Source organism: Gobius niger (assembly GCF_951799975.1).
Source record: "Gobius niger genome assembly, chromosome: 3".
NCBI classification, from domain to species: Eukaryota; Metazoa; Chordata; class Actinopteri; order Gobiiformes; family Gobiidae; genus Gobius; species Gobius niger.
Window position 1 is genome coordinate 31,920,606 of NC_136854.1, and position 16,110 is coordinate 31,936,715.

The window sequence follows — 16,110 nt, forward strand, 5'->3', positions numbered from 1 at the left end:
CCTTTAATTGTTCGTAAAGAGTCTGAGCTTGGCTGGAGGCAGGAAGCTATAGATATAAATAAAGGCAAGATGTCTTAAGGCAGGGTCACTTCCAGCATAACGGGCGGCCATCTTGCCACAGGGAAGCTTTCTGGCGAGCTCAAGTGAGTGAGTGATTAGCACAAACACAAATCCTCATATCTCGCTGAAATCTTCACGGATTTACAAACGGTTTGGTTTCTTACAAACGTTAAAGTTATGGTTATTAATAAGTACATGAACCATAAAACACATTAAGAGTGAGTGAGCTCCCTGTGGCAAGATGGCCGCCGTGTGCGGACGTCGCCCTCCATTGGCCAGCAACGCGTATGAGACATCTAGCCTTTATATATCTATGCAGGAAGCTAGATTCCTATCCATTTCCATTGTGGTTGTTGTCATAGTAACGATAAACAAATGTTTAACTGTTTTTGGAAATATCAGACCTTATTTTATCGTCCCAAATGTCATTCCTCTTGTTCTTGTACCTTAAGCCACAACAGGACCACAGGTTTTAGTTGTAGTTTTACACTTATAATCGCTAGTTTTAGTTAAATCTTATTACTCTTGATCACTTCCTGCCTCCAGCTGATGTCACTGATGATGTAAGCAGCTAAGATTTGACACTTGTCTCTACTTTACTTCACAACAAACTTGAGCACCCTCGAGCCTGTATTGATTGTACTAAACTTCACCTACTTGAGGCGACTTGTTTTATTTCAATACAGCCCATGTTTTGTAAAAAGTAAAAAGTAGGACCTGCCTCTGTCCGACTGCACTCAATGGATAATTCCCTCAAAGACTGGACAGCTCAGGAGTAAACCTTAAACATAAAATTGGCTCTTATTACTACTGTCAGCATATTTCAAAGACTTTCCCCCCTCAAAAGGTGCAACTGAGATCCATGCACAGTGTCTCGGTTTTTAGCATTGAAGCTGCCGTGCAACATCGCCGCGTGATGGAAGAAAGAAACAACGTCAACCCCCCCCCGAAAAATAAACAAAAAGTGAAGTCCCTTGGTCCAAAAAAACAAAACAAAAAGTACGAATGATCAAAGAGGCGTGGCGTCGGTGAAGACTTTGTCCAAAAAGTTTTAAAAATCTAACTTTTTTTTTTCATATGTAGAAAGTGTTCTCTGTGCATCTGGATAGACTCCACCCGCCTTTGGCACATTTAGAGAGGAAATCAAACGCACCCTCGCCTGGCACTGCAGGAATGGCCATTTTAAGACAAAAACATGATGTGGAAAAAACAAAAACGTGGCACTGTCCTTGGAGGGGAGACGATAATGCGCTTCCCGTCGAAGAACTTCAAAAAAAAAATGCCAAAATGAAAGTGTTACTGTGGATGTGGAATGCGCGTTATTGTGTGAGAATGTTTAAAACAATGGAATGCACTGATTGCGTTGGTCCTGATATGAGGCGTTCAAGTGCTGCGGTTTCCTGTTCGTCCGAGGTCCGGAGTCCGGAGCTGGACTGATCTGAGGTCAGTTCACCTGCCCACGGGAGGGGCGGGGGGCGCGCCTCTCATCTGGGCTGCAGAGACAGAGAGAGTTGAAGAGAAATTATTAGTGGATCATTATTAGTCAGTGCTGTTTTTGGCAGACCAGTTTTAGTCTAGTTTTATTCGACCACTCTCGTCGACATCTGATCATCGCTTCGAGATTTTGTATTCATTTGTTCATCAACATGCGTTCATAAGTTACTGTATTTAAAGCAGAACTAAGTCACTCATGCCCCTAGAGGCCATAAGCACCACTGCAGGTTTCCGTGAGAGTAAATACTACGCTGACAGAAAAGACAAAGGGAGAGAGGGATATTGTACATCCAATTACACAATGGAGATTTTTTTTTTTTACTCAAACTTGGCTGTAAATACTGTTTAAGCGGCGCTAGCCCGCAGTTAGCTTTGCCCGTTAGCCTGTTAGCTTCTTCTTTGTGATTCTATTGCATTGCGCCTACGACCCGGTGCAGGGGAAGTTGTGGTTTTCTGGCCAGAGACACCAGGGGGAGATGAGAGACCCCCATCCCATTAACACCTGTAATGCCCCTAGAGGGACTACAAAAAGGATTTGTTAAGGTCAACAAGTTACTCAGTTCTTCTTTTTTTATTGAGAGGGAAAAAAATGTGCTGAGAAAAGATAAAGTCAGAGTTTGGTCAGTCACATGTAGCAGGTTCGTCAGCTAAAAACTCATAAACGTCTCGTCATGTTTTAGTCAAAGTAACGATATTGATATAGTTTGGAAAAAAACACTGATGTACATTTGTGTTGTTCCACAGTACAGTCCCTGAAAAGCAAAGGATTAAACTAGGCGCGCACTATAGGACTGCGATATTTTACTAAACCAATTGACTGTGCATAACTCCAAATCATAACAACGCCGCCCAAGAAGTGACTTCCTGTTTTGATCCGGCACACACAAAAAAAGCACACAGCTCGTCTCATTGATTAGTTCTACAGATACTTGCAACATTACAAGAATATAATTAAATACACACATTCTAAGTGTTTTGTCTGTTAATAGTCAGGCAGAAAGAAAGTTGAATTGATGCTTTTATTTTGGTGTGCTGGAGCGAAACAGGAAGTCATTTCTTGGGCAGCGTTGTTATGATTTGAAGTTATGCACAGAGTCAATCAGACCGTGCTGTGTATGGAGCACTGTTGCTGGAGTTCAACAGTTTGACGGAGGCTGGGACAAAGGAAAATCATGAACAATATATTAAAAGGTTTATTATCATTATTATTATTATTGTTTAAAGACCGGTTATACATTTATTCATCCTAAAAGTCAGTTGCCAAATTTAGTTAAAATGCCCTCAATTCTCAGATGGCACCGTATCTTTACCTTTCCATTCAGAACAACGATTAATAGTTAGTGTTTTCGATTAGGCCCATGATGGTGATTAATCAATTAACTAACTATGAAAAGCCCCACTTACACTTGTTGTGTTTGCTGGGGTAGACCTTGCTGAAATGCCGGTACTCCTCTGGTGGCGGCAGGTCCTCAATCGGGTGGAAGTTGAACTTGGATTCAAAATCATCTATGACAAGAAAAACATTCCAGTTTTCATTTGGGATTTATTTTCCAGATGACAAAACAAATGAGCAAAGACGACAATTGAATAGCTCACAAATCCACTTCTTACTTTGAGTGAAGCCTGTGGAAAGACCCTATTGCTTCAAACTTTGCCTTGCGACTGACCTAGTATCGATTTGGAGAGGTTGGAGTGACCGGAGTGACCAGAGTGACCAGAGTGACCAGTGTGCCCGTTGCGGATGGGTGGGGGCGGTGGAGGGGGTCCGGCCGGTGTCCTGGAGCTGAGGGTGGAGCTGGAGGAGGGCGGAGGTGGAGGTTTTCCCATCCGATTGTGGGGCTCCGAGCTGTGGCCGCGGTACGGAGGAGGGGGCGGCGGCGCGTCGCGGGAGCCGTTACGAGAGCTGGACGAGGGGGGAGCCTGCGGAGCTGAGAGAGCGAGAGGGTTACATCATCAGGTACGAAATGTGTCAAGACAAAACTGGGACCAATATTTTCACTCAAAGCTGAAACTAGAGGAATAAAAACTTTGGCTATTCCACCCACCTCCGTTTGTTGTTCAAATTACACTGCCTGACACATACAAACAATAAAAGGTCAGATGCTCTAATATTTAGCTGGACTGTCTTTAGCTTTGGTTACAGCTCACATTCACTGTAGCACTGCTTCAATATAAGCTCCTGCAATGTCAAAACATCCAGTGTTGAGAGGTTGACTGATATGGGTTTTCCTAAGGCTGATGCCGATATGCACAGTCAATATTTTTGCCCGATTTTTAAAAACGTCTCATCTTTAATCCTGTGTATGTAGCTTCTAGACAGTAAAATTTGTCAGTGTTGAACTGTGACAGCAGGGGACACTTTATTGTGGGCATAGGGCTGATGTATTCAGGACATTCATGTTTAGTAGGTAGTTCACAGACGAGACAAAAATCAGCAGATTCCAAAACAAAAAAACAGTAAGTCTCTTTCTCAAACGGTTACGAAGTTATACGGCAAAGTCTGCACCATAAAATATATAAAATATGATCCGAGGTCTAAAAACTTGAGCTCTGACTGAGTCTCTAGATGTGGGCCTTTTATCGGTATGATATCGGATGATTGATGATGGGAGAGTGTGACCATTGAGCACACCTTCTCTAGCACATCCCAAAGACTCTCAATGGGGTTAAGATGTGAACTCTGGCAGCCAATCCATGTGTGAAAATGATGTAGTTTATCATTCACCCCTCAGTCGGTGATGTTGAGCCACATCTGAACAGTGTCAAAGGTTTGCAGAAAGTGCCTCTCAAACACCACCTCGTCGTAGAGTAAAACCAGGTACGCCCTGAAGTGTGTTGAGGTTTAAGTGAGCAGCAGAAGCAGAAGAGGTCAGTGAAGATAAAAACTGAAAATGTTCCACCGAGTGCGAGGAATGCGGAGAAACCAGAGTGTCGTCCAATCACAACGCGGCCCTGTGTCTTCCTGTTCACCCCTCACAAACACAACATATGGATATCTGCACATGAAATCAGGGCTTATGGTGTTCATTCATTCACTAAGATTCTCCTCAAATCTTTTCCCCTCAAAGCATCTCCACTGGCACGATCTTTATGAATGTCCGGGAATTCAACGGTCCCTAACAAAGCAGCCCAGCACCCCAGTTCACCCCTGTGCGAAAGCAAGACACTTAAAAGACCTCACCTGTCCTGCGCCCGGGCGGGTCTCTGGCGGGGGGTGGAGGTCGAGCCGTCTGATTGGCCGGTGCAGGCGGAGGGGGCGGGGCGTGGCTGCGGCTCTGGCTGCTGCTGGAGGAGGTGTGTTTCTTGTGCAGAGAGTTGTGTCTCTGAGGCAGCTCCGGCGCGTCTACGTGGGACGGCCCGTTTGAGTTGGGCCTGTAGGGGGGTGGAGGAGGGGGCGCAGGCGTTCCTCCCATCTGCGACCTGTGCAGCGGAGAATTATTTATAGTTTCACTCATATCTTAATAGGCATTGACGTTTTGTTCGCCTACTTTATCTATAATATAAATGGAACTTAGATATATTTAAAACAAACTAAAATTGTTCCTATGTTTTTCCCCAAACTCCCCAGAACTCACTAGAAGCAAAAAATCCTTTAAACTCTTCATGTAGGAAGTCAATGAAAGGTCTTTAGGGAAAATGAATGGGCAGAAAAATTACCTGCTTGACGAGGAAGAAGAGGGGCGGTCGGTGCGGTCCGACCCTCTGCCTGGCGTGGGTGGGAGGGGCTTTTCCCTGTTGTGCGAGTGTGAAGACTTCTGATTGGCCGGCGGGGGTGGCGGCGGGGCGTTTGACTGTCGGTTGAAGGGCGGGGGAGGGGGCGGGGCGGAGGTGCTGTGCTTCATGCCGCCAGAGGAGGAAGAGGAGGGGGGGCGGGTGATGTCGGGGAGAGAGGGCCGCTGGGAGCGCTGCGGTTCCGAAGGTTTGGAGCGGGACGGGGAGGGGGAAGGGGAGCGGCCCGCCGGGGGACGCGGGGCAGAGGAGCGGGCACCGGGCGGGCGCAGGGCAGAACGGCCGACTGAGCCAGCCCCATCTGAGGAGAGAGAGAGACACAAGATCAGTAAAAACAATGGATTATTATTGTATTTAGTATTTTTTTTAGTAAACTGAACACACTTTAAAGCCACACTGCGGATCATTCCAGATTAGGGATGTCTCGAGTCAAAATCTTTATTATTAATATTTAAAGGAAAAATATAGGATTTTAGGAGTATTCATGATTATAAAGAAGGCAGAAAACATTCTAAATTTCTCCAATCCTTTACAGTACTTTTTTTTAAACCTTCTGTCCATGTCTGAATAAAAGACTTTTATATTTCTCTACCACTGAGCTTGGACATTTTTTTACTGCATTTACTCGTCATATATCCTTCTGCTGTTCAGTCCTATTGCCGGTTTCCTGGAAGAGCACATGTATTTGTATATTGGCCCCGAGCGGCCCCACACCATTTCCATCTCTATTGCTGGGTTGCAGGTGACATCACAGCGTTCTAAAGGCCTATACTATCATATAGAGGAAAAATTATTTTGTTTTTGAGGACATCTTTGGTCTTGTAACGAGAGATCATGGACCCATGATCATTTTTCTAATTCATGCATTTTCTTTTTAGATATGACTTGTGAACGTGTAATGCTGTTAATAGGAAAAACTGGCTCCTGTCCCCCACTGGGTCTGGTGACATCATCACAATCTAGAACCTGCAACCCAGCAATTGTCCAAAAAGAAACAGACATTTTTATATTAATTTTTTAAAGGGTTGTAATTCAGCCCGTGTTATCCTTCATCTTTATACTTTTACCTTGTGCAAGATAAAGAAACAAAATATCAATTTTAAAATATTAATATCCTATTGCCTTTTTAGATTTGCAGCCATATCTAAAAGGGAGCAGACTGGCGTGAATGTTTTCAGACATTCTATAACGCTTTCTTAATGATGGGCTAGACTGTAGCTGCGTCCGAAACCATCAAATTGTAGCCTCTAAGCACTAAGACTAGCAACTAACTCCTTAAAGGAATAGGCCACCGTTTTTATATACTAAAATATGTTCTTACCTCACTTTAGCCGAGTTAATATATCCCCGTCTGATCTTTGTCCGTGCGCTCTGTCACGCAAACGGAGCACATACGCAGCTTCTCCCACATGTCACATAGCTCCGAAAAAGCTCACGATAGAAGCTACCAAGCTCTTCCACGTGTTCCCTATTTAAATAAAGTTACGTGAAGTGTTTTCATGCGAAGTATATTTACACAGAAATGTAACATGTCGATTTTATAAGCAAATAAAGAGGGGGACTATATTGTGAGGCGTAATGATACGAGGAGTAAAACGTCCGCGCAGTAACTCCTAAAGGTTATTGACGGAAGTGAGCGGGGGAAGTCTTTAGGAGTTACTACGCGGACGTTTTGCTCCTCGTATCATTACGCCTCACAATATAGTCCCCCTTTTTATTTGCTTATAAAATCGACATGCTACATTTCTGTGTAAATATACTTCGCATGAAAACACTTCACGTAACTTTATTTAAATAGGGAACACGTGGAAGAGCTTGGTAGCTTCTATCGTGAGCTTTTTCGGAGCTATGTGACATGTGGGAGAGGCTGCGTATGTGCTCCGTTTGCGTGACAGAGCGCACGGACAAAGACCAGACGGGGATATATTAACTCGACTAAAGTGAGGTAAGAACATATCTTAGTATATAAAAACGGTGGCCTATTCCTTTAACCTTTCATGGGGTCAACTGTTAGACCTCTATGCAGTTAGTGAACTAGAGCTTCAGCGGCATTTGAACAATCCGTCCATCCTTAAACAGGGGAAAGGGAAGTGACATCACCAACAACTGTTTTTCTTCTTCTTTAAAGTTATTGGTGGAGTGCAGGCCAAACAAAAGTGCATGTCGCCCCCTAGTGTCCAACAACAACAACATAGTGTCCAAACAAAGACATTTAAGGAGAAAAATAAATCCAAATGATCCAAACATTTCCCTTTAGTGTTATTTTATTTCAACAGCTGTTTCATAAAGCTACATTATGCAAATGATCCATGTGGCTTAAGTTTTTACTAAATAAAAACAAAAGCATTTAATCTGTTTACTGAGTTTCCTCTTTAACACTGACATGTGACTGAGCTGTGGAGACGACAACATGGATTTTGTCACTTTTATAAAGTTTGGCTTGTGCAGAATCTTAATTTTTAATTATTATTTAATTATTATTATTAAATGTGCTCCTGTCAATCAACAGTGGTTGCGCATGAATCAGTCAAGGTTGGGGGCGAGGGGGGTGGGGGGGATTTGGCTCAGTGGCTTGTGGGATGGCACATAACTCCTAATCACCGGTTAGTTAGCACCAGAGGTCCCTATGCTAAAGTGGCTATGATAGTTAGCATCAAGGCTCCTTTTCCTAACTACTTCCTAACTGACTTACCAATTCGGAAGCAACTTGCCATGGCAGACGCTGACGCACATCTGGTTTGGCGTAAGAGCTCTTAGCAATCTGACCATTTCGGACGCAGCAATTGACACCACGACCTGATGTATTGACGCCTCATGTTTGGCTAAAGCAACATCTCTACTTAGTAATTTTGTGAGATATTTTTCACCATTATTAATGTTGACACTTTGATTTGATTTACTGGGTGAAATATTGCGCAGTATGGCTTTAACTATGCATTACACATGATTATACAGTATATGCCAAATTGACTAACAACCACCAACATCTACAGAGCGCAGGACCTTCACAAACGCTTGTCCAATATAAATTAAATATGACGTGAAACATCTGTGAAAAGTGCAGCACAGAGCAAATATAGAAACTACAGCCGAGGCAAAACTCCACTCAATTATTTATTGTTTATTCACTGCGGCCTGGACTGTGGGAAAGAAACCACAGGCCGTTCCCCAACAGAACCAGCTCAGAGGTTATAAAAGCATAGTATGTGTGAGCGACTGATGAGGCAGAACATTTTAGCCATGTAACATCAAACTGATAACTCTGAGCTTTGACCGAGCTGCTCTGATCCAGTCGACGACACATGACACTGTCGCCTTCAGCACTTTGCCTTGGCCTGATATATAATGCACTTGGCCTGCCAAACTACATGCTTTTTCATAGATATTTCAAAGACATAATCTGGGAGCAAGCTGATGGACTGATGTGGGTAAATCGTAAAAATGATTGGCTGCAGCCGCCCAGACGGTTCTTCGTTTGAACAGAAAGGAGGAGTGTCTGGCAGGCCAGGAAAACAACGCACTAAAAAGTACATTTACAAACCGAGCCATCTCACACTGGAATATACTGCCTCAGGAAATTAAGAGAATAAGTAATCATGTTTCTGTTAAAATAAATTTGAATACAATAACCTGACTTAATGTTGTTTTGTGTATTGTAATGCACATGGCTTGTTTTCTAATGTCGTACCTTAATTATTGAATTAAATGTAGAACTAAATTACGCTTTGACTTTGTAATGTCTTTATAATGAGAACAGACCCCAGGAAGAGAAGTCTAATGGGGATGCTTAAATAAAGAAAAGAAATATCTGTGGTTTTCAGTTCGCCCGTCAATCATAATGTTATGGCAGAGCAAAGTATGAATGTATTTTGTAAAGTTACCTCCGACTGAGCGTAGTTTGGGCATCCCTCCCGAAAACAGACCTCCCATTCCCATCGGTGCCCCGCCTCCACCGCCTCCACCGCCGCCTCCACCGCCGCCACCCGCCTCCACCTCCGGACTCTGGGTGAAAGGCAAGACGTTTTAATATTCAAATCTAACATTCACAGCAGTTCATGGGAAACACAGACACACATGACACACATTATTTACAAATATACAAATGTACGTGCTCGGACGCATCTACTTCCTAATGTCGTAACAAAGTGCAGAAACATCAATAATAGAAACTCAGTTCTTACTCTCTATAACCGGAGCGCTGCGGTCATTGACTTGACCGACTTTCTTGAGTCTGGCTCCTTTACAGATGTCGTTCAGCAGCGCCCCCCGGCCTTTGACCTCCGACGAATTGAGTTTGGGAGGAGTGTTGTTCGCCTGTGGAAATAACATTTAAAAGTCAAATTAGTAATATTTAAAAACATAACAAATAGGCTTTATCCGAGCAAACAAATGACAGCGGCTGTGTCCAAATGTGTACACTTTTCCCTTTATACTGCAGTATATCGTGGTCACGCCATTTTGTCATGGTGTCCGAATGTCCAGAAAGAAAAAAGTAGTGCACGCAACATTTCCCACAATGCATTCTGAAAAGTAGTGAGCAGCGATGGTCACTAGACAGCTTTGTTATTCACGTGTATGTTATTCGTAAATAAACTACTTGAAAAAACATAACAGTGAAAAGTTGTTAACGTTAGCTGCTTACCTTTAGCTTGAGCTCTTTCATTACATTCATTACATCTTCTTCATAATAAATTGTTGGATAAATTGGTTCTTTTAGACACTTAAAAGACACACAAAAACTAAATTTACCTTGAGCTATTAATTAATTAATCGATAGCTTCAACTCTCAAAAAGACAATAATCCAGGCCGTTTTCTTCATTCATGTAAAATCCATGTTAAATAAAATGTTCTCACAAATATTTATCCACTGTCTCTTGAATTTGGTTGGTCTTTATCGTAGAACTTTATTGATGAGGGGTTAGGGACTAGGGTGGACATTCGGACCAAGCCAAAAATGAGAAACATCTAATTTTGAGGCTTAATAATAATATTTAGTTTTTCTAATGTTTGTAGAATAAATTAAGAGAAGTGTAGAAAGATACTGATTTGTGTAGTGGAATATTTTATAACATTTCTGAACCCTTTTTCAAAATATGCAGCAAATCCTCTGCTTTGGACTGACCTGATTGAAGGTGGGGGGAGGTGGGGGCCCGGGCGGAGGAGGCGGAGGGGGAGGGATGGGCATCTTGTCCCAGTGGCGGTGCCTCGGTCTGGGACAACGGTCCGGACTTTACTGCCTCCTTTGGAGCCGCTCACACTCACTCCTGCGGGACACAGAGCGATGGTTTATACGCCGCATATAAATGAAACCTTTAACCACTGAAACACACTGAAACACACATGGGGTGAAGTGTCTTGCCCATGGACACACCTGTGTGCACTTGACCTGTGGCATGATTTGAACCAACAATCTGAGCCTTCTGCATCTGGAGGCACTTGCTGCTGTGCGTCACTATCATTTCTGGTAAAACAAACTTGTTCTTTCTAGAATAAATGAAGATAAGACTGAACTTTATCAGCTTTATACTCAAGTACAGGCTGCAAATAAAAATGCATGCAATGAAGATAAAAAACAAGACCAGAATGAAAACATTTGAACTGAATCTCTATTGCAGTTGCAAAACTTGACAAAGAGAAGTCCCTGAAGATTAACAAACGGAGAGCAATTAGCACATTTCTCCTCCTCACCTATTGCAGTCTCCAGGCTTTTACTTTTAGCGGCGGATTACAGCACGCAGATATAGGTCAGGACCCACCTACAGCGAGTCATTAAACACCATCTGATCCTGTTCGCTGGCATTCGTTCACCGCAGCTTTGACACACTTCTGCGCGAGCTCGAGCTGCAGCTGCGGCGAGGATCTCCCCAAACCTGTTACACTTTAGAGGAAACTGGAGGAATCCGACCAAACGGGACCAACGCAGCCGCAGCGGAAAGAGAGGACGGGGGGGTGAAAAACTGATAACATAATCAACACTCGGAGCAGGAAGAGGCTGCAGGTTTCTCTCCTCAATATTCTCATTTTGGGAGAGAAGGGTAGGGAAGTAAAACGAAGGACAAAGCTATTCATTCAAACTGATTAGCAAATTAGCAAATCATAAAGTCCGCAAATATTAAGGTGATACAATATCTTCTGCAAAACAAGAATCCGTCTCTCCATGGGGAGTTCATAAAACCTGCTGGCACAGTTTAGTCTTCAAATACGAAATGTAGATGATTTTTGTGTGAGCATAGCCAGTTTAACGTTCTCTCAAAGGTGAGTGTGTAAATACAGTTTATTTGCACAACTCATCACAGCAGTTCAGTATTATTGTCTTGGAAAACCCTTGACAATCCCGTCTCGAGCATTAAATTAGGATCTCGCTCATGTCCTAAATGAAAACGGTCTTTGGGTACTCGATGTCCCCCTAGCCATCGAGTATAATGTGTCCTCAGTTGACCACAGTGCAGCGCTCAGAGCCGTAGCGGGAGAATTAGCCCAAGCCTATAGCTTTAATGTGGGAAACGGTAGCAAAGAAAACCAACCCAGACACGAGGAGGACATGCCAAAGCCAAACAGAAAGGCCCCACATGGTCAAAGATGTGTTGTTTTAGGGAAGGCCAACTCCTCGGTCTTGGCCTGACTGATCCTTCCCACTGCAAACCGAAAGCTCTGATTAAGTCCACAAAGTCCATCTCTGCTCCCGGACAACATCGTGACCATGTTGTTGATAATAAATAATAAAACGGTGAGCTGCAGGAGATATGAATGAGGAAGTGGGGGTGTTTTTGTAGCTCTGAGGTGTTCTGGCCCGTGGCTACGTGAGCTTTCATGTTTTACAAGAACAGACAGGCAACAGGGCAGCACTTACATAGACACTAGTGATGTTTCTGAATGGTAAAAGCAGATCTTCCACATTTTAAATTCTAGTGTGACATTTCAGAAAACCTTTGATTGGTCAGTGGCCTCTCACCAACAGGAAGTCCACAAAACTACAAAGGAATTACCCATTTCAGGTCATGCATTTGTAACGGAACATTAGAAGGGCAACAGTGAGGGAGAGCGTCGACTTTTTCTGGGTGTAAATGTGTAAAACGTTACAATCAAAAGAATATTTCTCTTTTCCCACAAAACCTCTTCTTCAATACCAAGAAAACTATTTGATACTCGTCACTGATTTCAAAACTACAGATTTCAAGACACACATTTTAGAATATCCTTCGTCTCTTGTCTGTCAGAATTGTGCATTGGGTTACTAAGGCATTACATAAGGCAGTGTAGTTTCTAAGGCCGGGACAAAATATCGGATTTGGATCTCAATATCTTTTTGCTGCAGTATTAAGGGTGCACAATATATCACATCGCAATATTAGGTGATGCAATAACCACATCGCAAGAAGCCACAATATTTCACTAAAGTCTTCATCTGACTGAGATCGACACATTTTTTGCAAACTCAGCCGAAAACAAACAATGAGCAGAGCTTAAAAATGTGTAAAAGTTTAAGTTTTAGTTAAACATTTTCTATTTTAGTTCAATTTTACCCTTGTTTTGTGTTTTTTGATGAAAAACTTGCAATTTGTGTTTAATTTGAACGGAACATGTCGTGTTGAAAGGGTTTGGTACAATATCGTTAACGCAATATTGCACCGCCGTATCACATATCGCAATTTACTTCAATATCGTGCAGCCCTACCAAGTATTGCAATACTTTCAATACTTGTGTTTGTAGGCATTTTTAATCATACACTTCTTTGTTTTCCAGTGACACTTTGTTACATTTTGTGTCAATGCACTTTTCAATCGTAACACTTCAATAAATGTCAAACAGCATTTGGTTAACATATCACTCATTATAATAACTTATTGTATCACAATATATATTGGATCAGGCCCAAAGTATTGTGCTACGTATGGAGTCATGACTAAGGTGGATCGTCCCAGCCCTAGTAGTTTATCACTTTGGCGTTAGCTTATGGCAAAGCTCATGTAGCTTAAGGCTATAGTCAAACTTAATTCAAATAAAACCAAAATAAAATCATGATACCGCAAATTTCTGAGTTAAATCATAGTTTCTGTATGGATTAGTGTCTGTATCGATCCGCTGCAAGTAAATAACTAGATAAAATCCTAGTTATTGTATCATTTAGTAACTGGATATCAGTTTTCTTGACAACCCTAATCCCACACACTCAAATACCTGTGCTGTTGTTGTGCCCCTAAGCAAAACACTTCACCCACATTGCCTAGTCCAGCCACAAAAAATGTCCCACTGCTGATTTAGAAAGGAAGCAGCATTATGTTCACGAATAGCCTGAATTATTTTTAGTTGATTTGAATGTACCTCAGTGAAGCACATCAAAGCATCTGGACAACGCATTAAATCTAAACTCGGCCTGTTTTTGAACGAGGAGAAAGTGCAGGTATTTGTGCTAAAGTTCATCTACCGCTGTTAAACAGAACCTATTATTGTTGTCTGAGGCTCAGGAATATTTTATACAGAATTGAATTAGCTGTAGCAGTCACCGCAGTCAAGTTTCAACATTTTCTGACAACTGCATCACCCTGCACTGTGTCGTCCATATCACATCTACAAATAAGACTCCGTAAGTCTCCGTACAAAGTAGACTACAACGACAAAGAGTTTTTTATTATATCATACACTTTTATACCTATCTTTGAAGGTCAATTGTCTGGGCACCACTAGGCCAATACAGATACCATATAAAACAACTGTAGAAAATTCTCAATTAGACGATCTTAGGACTGAGGATTATACCAACAAACAATCCAGACTTGTCCAGCGTGAAAACTTTGTGGTCCACTGAGGTTTGAGATATGGAGAATCAAGGAGGTTTGTAAAGAAATAAAATATAGATTCAAGTGATAAGGAGACGTCATATAGCTCTGGCGTGGATGTGTTTCATTTAATGTATGAATAACTTATCCATTTCCTCCAACAGACAGACAGGAACAACTTCAACATACAAATGTGCACTATGTCGAGCTTTTAAACAGGTGATACTTAGTGCAGAAGTTGCAGCAGTTCTTAATCTTTGGTATGTGTATCACTCGTGGTACATGGGCGTCTACAGGTAGTACTCAGGCTTATATGCAAATATAGACGTTGTTAGTTTTAATTAGAGATCATTTCATTTACGCTTCCTCTGGTTTATTAGATGTGATTTACATCCAGACGAAACATACTGCTAGTCTATTCTAGACACTTTTTTTTTTTGGTTTTAATCCTGCTTTGAGCTTGATCTAGGTCTGGTACTAATTGAGATGTCAAATGTAAACTGAACAAAAACAGCAAGCTTACCTGCATTCAGTGGTTTTGAAAGCTGCTATCAAAGCTTAAGTTACTTTCTCATGTCATGGCTTTATTTCACTGACCCTATTAGCAGCCGTACACAACATAAAGCCTGTGTCACTGCTCCTGCTTCCTCCTGGTGACTGAAAGTGTGCCCATATGTTGTCAAAAAAAAAAAAGTAATGAAAAACCCTACCCCATCAACTCACTTTGATTAACTGCCCCCATTCCCTTTACCCTCAGCTCAGGCTCAAACCTCAAACTTTCTCTCAAACTTGTGCAGAGATGTTTGAGGCCTGCACAGGTGAGCAGTCCCCACACACCGCTCCCAGGTAAAGTTAGCGCTAATGAACTTACTTACCTTGAGTCGTAAAAGCGCAGGATTGACAGTCTGTCACTCCAAAACAACATGAATATGAAGTGGCAAATCTTCTGGGTGAGCAGTTGGACGATCTCTCACGGGATGTCACAGTCGGGTTTTTATTTTCTTTGCCACCCAAACGCTGCTGGAAACTGTTGGCCCCCAGCTAAAGCTAGTTAGCATTAGCGATTAGCATGTATGTGTTTACTTTACGCTGTCAGTGTCAGCGCAGCACGAACTCACGTCCAGATGGAGCGGCAGGGTGTCCGCAGGGGGTAAACTGGGTAAATATGAGGGTCGAGGGAGTCCTGGGAGCCAGACGAAAACTTTATCCGCACTCCTGCCCTGACAGCGGACCGAACATCGCCGTTTATCGGTCGGATTCTTCCTTCTCGGAAAACCCGGAAACTGCAGCCGACACAAAATGGAGGCAGTGCGGAGTCGAGTTCAGGGGACGTCCGAGAAACAACTTGGCAAACACAAGGCAGTTTTTATTTTATGTTATTTTATTTTATAATTCATGTCTGAAGATATTTGGTGATTGCTCCAAATGTATGTGACTGTGTGCGAATGCTTTCGTAAAACCTTGATCAAGAAAGTGGGTCTGAATAAATTGGATAAGGATACTCCCATTGGTTGTTGGTGTACACAGCTTGTCAACAACACTGCTTATATCATGGTCAAATTTAGGCACACAGATAGATAGATGGATAGTTAGATAGATAGATAGATAGATAGATAGATAGATAGATAGATAGATAGATAGATAGATAGATAGATAGATAGATAGATAGATAGATAGATAGATAGATAGATAGATCAACATTAAAAGTTATTTCTTAATAATGTTGTACAATATGGAGCTAAAATTGAATGATTGAGTACTGTGATGTATTCCCTTGATAATTGTATTCTAAATACTCTCAAGTGAAAGTGTAACTTTACCAGAATACAGTTACTCAAAATGAGTATTCTAGATACATGTATTTAGTTACTCATCACTGTATAGACAGACAGACAGACAGACAGACAGACAGACAGACAGACAGACAGACAGACAGACAGACAGACAGACAGACAGACAGACAGACAGACAGACAGACAGACAGACAGACAGACAGACAGACCACATTTACGTGTTTATGTAAAGCACTGGCAGAATTGGCCAATGGC

The 16,110-nt window shown here is 42.2% G+C and overlaps 1 protein-coding gene across 1 annotated transcript; it reads right to left on the reverse strand.

Annotated features, from left to right (window-relative positions):
- Positions 1–638: 638 nt before the first annotated feature.
- Positions 639–15,394, reverse strand: wipf2a (WAS/WASL interacting protein family, member 2a). Its single transcript, XM_079554008.1, is given in 10 exon segments — positions 639–1,553; positions 2,959–3,060; positions 3,222–3,482; positions 4,736–4,974; positions 5,212–5,584; positions 9,165–9,267; positions 9,269–9,285; positions 9,465–9,597; positions 10,407–10,548; positions 14,938–15,394. Coding segments are annotated over 9 exon segments (1,335 nt in total). The 5' UTR covers positions 10,470–10,548; positions 14,938–15,394; the 3' UTR covers positions 639–1,509.
- Positions 15,395–16,110: the final 716 nt, after the last annotated feature.